This window comes from Plasmodium fragile (genome assembly GCF_000956335.1).
Source record: "Plasmodium fragile strain nilgiri unplaced genomic scaffold supercont1.70, whole genome shotgun sequence".
NCBI lineage: Eukaryota > Apicomplexa > Aconoidasida > Haemosporida > Plasmodiidae > Plasmodium > Plasmodium fragile.
In genome coordinates this window covers 60,183-64,922 of record NW_012192650.1, presented here as the reverse complement: position 1 = coordinate 64,922, position 4,740 = coordinate 60,183, and the positions used below count along the sequence as shown (strand labels likewise).

Genomic DNA, 4,740 nt, shown 5'->3' with positions numbered 1-4,740 from the left:
AAAAAAAAAAAAAAAAAAAAAAAAAAAAAAAAAAAAAATTATTTGCCTATTTTTTTCTCCGCTTTCCTGCATATATCCTATGGATTCACGTGATAGAATAGGAAACTTAAATTCGCACTAACGACATTGCGACAATTATTTTATTTTATATATATATATATATTTTTTAATTTTAAACATGTCGGCTTGAATAGTGTCACACAGAATAGGCACAAATGGAAAAATAAACGAACGCGCTTGAACACCAGTTTTTCACGCAGTGAGTGTACAATTTAGGTACCAGCAGGAGTGCCTTTTTTTTTTTTTTTTTTTTTGAAGTGTTGAAGGTCTCACCGTGCAAGGATCAACTAAGCTTGATAGTACAACGAAGCAAAACTATCCAACACGTAGATCCTTTTTCTCCCCCCCGCCTGAGTATTTTGCGCTGTTATAAAAAAGATAATTTTTTTTTTCTACGAGTGAGACGTTGTGAATTGCTTTCCCCCCTGGGGCGAATTGAATCGACGTCTCTAGGGTACGTGTGGGAGCCTTAGGTGATCTGCGACCCCAGCGGTGTATCGCCAGCAGGGGTACAGCTCGGTTAGCATATAATCGCCTAACGGCGTAACCGCGTAACCGCGTAACCGCGTAACCGCGTAACGTCGAAACCGCCTTACCGCTTAAAACGCTAAGATGAACATCTTCCAGCACGACATCCAACATGTGGGCCACGGAAACGTGGTGGCGATCCTGGGTGCACAGTGGGGAGACGAAGGGAAGGGGAAGATCATTGACATCCTGTCCAAGCACTCAGACATCACATGCAGGTTTAACGGAGGGGCGAACGCAGGGCACACAATTTCTGTGAATGATAAAAAGTACGCTCTGCATTTGTTGCCCTGTGGAATTTTATACGAAAACAATATTTGTGTGTTAGGGAACGGAATGGTGATCCATGTAAAGTCTTTAATAAAAGAAATAAATTCAATTGGAGGAAATATAATGAATAGATTATACTTGTCGGACAAGGCACACATTCTATTTGATATTCATCAGACCATCGACTCGATACAAGAAAATAAAAAACTCAAAGAAGGCAAACAGATTGGAACCACCAAGAGAGGAATTGGCCCATGTTATTCGACTAAGGTTTCTAGGGTAGGTATACGCCTTGGCTCATTAAAAAATTTTGAACATTTTAAAAATTTGTATTTAAAACTGATTGATAATTTAATGGACCTATACGATATAAAGGACTACAACAAGGAGGAAGAATTGAAGTCTTTTTACGAGTACCATTTGTTATTAAACGATAGGATCATAGATGTAATTTCTTTCATGAATAATCAGTTGAATGAAAAGAAGAATGTTTTAATTGAGGGAGCTAATGCAGCCATGCTAGACATAGACTTTGGTACTTACCCCTACGTAACGAGCAGCTGCACAACTGTTGGAGGTATTTTTTCAGGCCTCGGGATAAATCATAAGAAGTTAAATTTGACTGTAGGGGTTGTTAAGAGTTACTTGACCAGGGTTGGGTGTGGACCCTTTATGACAGAGCTCAACAACGAAATTGGTGACTATTTACGGGAAAAGGGTCACGAGTATGGTACCACAACTAACAGGCCCAGAAGATGTGGATGGCTGGACATCCCAATGTTACTCTACGTTAAATGCATCAACTCCATTGACATTATAAATTTGACTAAGCTGGACGTTCTGTCTGGGTTGAAGAACATTTCCCTCTGCGTCGGTTATCGCAGCAAAGCCACAGGTGCGTTTCTATGGCGGTGTGCGGTGTGCAGCGTGCTGCTGTGTATGAGTCGCCCGTATCGTATGAGAGTTTACTTTGTAGAGTTATAAGCGCAGGGCTTTCATTTTGGTATAACTTCTTTTTTTTGTTGTTTTTTTTTCACCCGTTTGAACAGGCGAGCTACTGCAAAAGGGGTGCTACCCCGTGGATGAGGACGCGCCGGAGAACTACGAACCTGTGTATGAACAATTCGAAGGGTGGGAGGAAGACATATCCAAGTGCGAAACGTTTGAACAATTACCCAAAAATGCTCAAAAATACGTCTTGGCGATAGAAAAGTATGTGGGCTCGCCCATCGTGTGGATCGGAGTCGGAGCCAACCGCAATAACACCATTACCAAGAAGTGAGTGGGTGCGCAGTCTCTGTGGCGGTGCAAAGAGGTGGCCAGTGGCAGCTGCAACTGTGGTAAGGCCAGTAGACAAAATAGGACCATGGCACGAATCATTCGAATGGGAATTTCCATACCTACAATAGCTTCAAAACAGGACATACACAATTCTTTTTCAACGCGGTTAAAAGTTGCGCAGAATTTTTTTTTTTATTCTTCCTCTCGCGCATCGTACCCTGGGTACTCGCTCGAACGGTAAACCTAAGTATGTCCGCGATGGGTTATTCAGGACAAAACTTCTTAAAAGCGGCACCTCTTGTTTTCACTATGTGAGAAGCCACATTTCATATTCGTCCTTGGCCCTGGAACGGGGGGCTGTTCCACTCATAAAAGACTACACCGTGTTATTGTGCGTTTTTGCTCCCCCTCTGTTGTAGCACAAATGTACTGTTTCATTATGGGCATGTTTCATTATTGGCATGTTTCATTATTGGCATACTTCATTTTTTATGTGGGTTTAATTAAAAAAAAAAAATAAGTAATAAATAAATAAAAAGTTAACTTTAAAAAAAAAAAAAAGAAAAGGAGTGTCAAATGGTGAAAAAGGTGACATTTCAGTCATCCTACAAAAGAAAAGCATTTTGCACACACACACACATGGTGATGAGGGGGGGGCAGGCGTTAATGTACGGATGAAGCGTACTGTTCTCGCACTAACACCCCCACCGCGTATGGCAAAAGTCAAATTATTTTCTCCAAAATTTCATTTATGCCTTCCTTGACAAATCCCGCAAGTTCATTTTTCAATTGCAGGAAATCGAACGCCATGTCGCTGCTTAAGTAGGAGAAATCAAAAGGCACAATCTGGTCTTTCATCATTTGGTCAGCATTATTTTTACATTCAAATAAATATTCACAAAAGGAAGGAAAGGAATAAACACCATCTTTGCTAAAAAGCTTCTCGATAATTTTATTGGAGTCACATCGTTTTATCTCGTTTTCATCTTTTAAAAATAATTTTTTTTCCATCAAGCTGTACAAGGTGTATTTTTGTATGTACCCATAACATACGTACTGCTTCACCAGGAATAGGTTTTTCATATTTTCCTCCGTGTTGATAAGGAGCACGCCGTGGTACTTGTCCGTCAGTTTGAGTTCCTGAATAGTCGACAAGGGGGGTGGAAAAAAAAAAAAAGATCGATCGTAAGATGTTACGAAGTTTCCCCAATGCATTGCTAACTGGTGCGCACACATGGATCGGCTGTGTATCGATTGGAACTGCCGAGTGGAAGTCTACTCGGGGGAATAACACTTTTTTTATTACTCAAGAGTGAGCCAAGTGAGCATTTGCAAAATTATTTTTTTTTTTTTTTTACAAAAATGTGGTCATACATTATACACTCGCACATGTATGGGGGGGGGGTTGGCTATACCTGAAGGATCGTATTGGGGGAGGAGGACACGCACTCGACATTATTTCGGATGGCAAAGAGGCATCGTCTTTGCTCATTGAATGTCTGACCGGTTAACTCTTTCTCCAGGGTTAGATATTCATTTGTCTGGTTGTCCTGTTTTTTTTTGAATTCCTGTTTCTTGTAAAAGGTGCGCAGTTTTTTCTTCCATGGGGTCTGCAAGGAGGAGCGAAAAAGGCACGGGGTTAGACGGGGGTGGATCATCTTTTATACAGACGTGGAAAGAAGGGGTTCAGGTGTGCATTCTGCTACCTCTTATATGTACATACAAATAAAACACCGCGCAAAGACGTGTCGCTTTGCCAATTTTACAGGACGCGCATGTGACACGCGGTTCATCATTTTTTCACAAAGTGGTAATGTAACACGAGGGCACACAAAAAAAAAAAATAAAATAACAACTCTCGCTTTTGTTTTTTTACCTTCACTTTCCTTTCATTCTCTTCCTTCGGAAGGAACACTTTCCTTTCGTCTTTAAATTTAATCTTTTTTATTCTTCTAAACTTGACAAATTTCTGCTTCTTTCCAGTCGCGTCATTATTGTTCCTTTTTAGCTGTTTATTTTTAATCTTCTTATTTTTCATTTTTTTCTTAAAAATTCGAAAGGACCATTAAAAGGCGAAAGTTTATCTTTTTTTTCTTTTTTGGTACATTCACAATGGAGGACAACAGGAAGGAGAAATGAATAAACAAAAACAACACAAAGGATTAAACACAACGGAGAGTTTATGTTTGTTCGTCCAATAATTCTTAAAAAGAGTTATACGATCATGGGTATGGTATGGTTCACCAAGTTGGAACAACAATTGGGGACCCCCCACAAAAGTCAAAAAAAAAAAAAGTAGCATGTATGCAGGTACGTCAGTATATATATAAAAAAAAAAAAAACGTTGGGCATATGTTCTTACCCAATCCACATTTCTACATAAAAGATGTACATGCGTAAGTTTTTCGCCCATTTTGTTTATAAGTATCAACGTTGCCTGTGATCGGACCAAGTACCTTTTTCGGTTGTTAAAAATTTCCAAGAGTAGAAGCATTTTTTTCTTCCCAACCTGATGGCGCGACTAAACGGGGTGGGCACATCAAATCAAACCTACATACGCAAAAAAAAAAAAAAAAAAAAAAAAAAAAAAAAAAAAAAAAA

The 4,740-nt window shown here is 39.5% G+C and overlaps 2 protein-coding genes across 2 annotated transcripts; one reads left to right on the top strand and one right to left on the bottom strand.

The window, feature by feature from the left end:
* Positions 1 to 672: 672 nt before the first annotated feature.
* AK88_04642 (adenylosuccinate synthetase) lies at positions 673 to 2,140 on the top strand (the record flags this gene model as incomplete). Its single annotated transcript, XM_012482251.1, has 2 exons — positions 673 to 1,753; positions 1,908 to 2,140. 2 exons carry the CDS (start codon positions 673 to 675, stop codon positions 2,138 to 2,140), a joined length of 1,314 nt encoding a protein of 437 aa, XP_012337674.1.
* Positions 2,141 to 2,862: 722 nt separating this feature from the next.
* On the bottom strand, positions 2,863 to 4,177 carry AK88_04641 (uncharacterized protein; the record flags this gene model as incomplete). The annotated part of the gene is made up of 3 exons (XM_012482250.1): positions 2,863 to 3,279; positions 3,555 to 3,749; positions 4,016 to 4,177. 3 exons carry the CDS (start codon positions 4,175 to 4,177, stop codon positions 2,863 to 2,865), a joined length of 774 nt encoding a protein of 257 aa, XP_012337673.1.
* Positions 4,178 to 4,740: the final 563 nt, after the last annotated feature.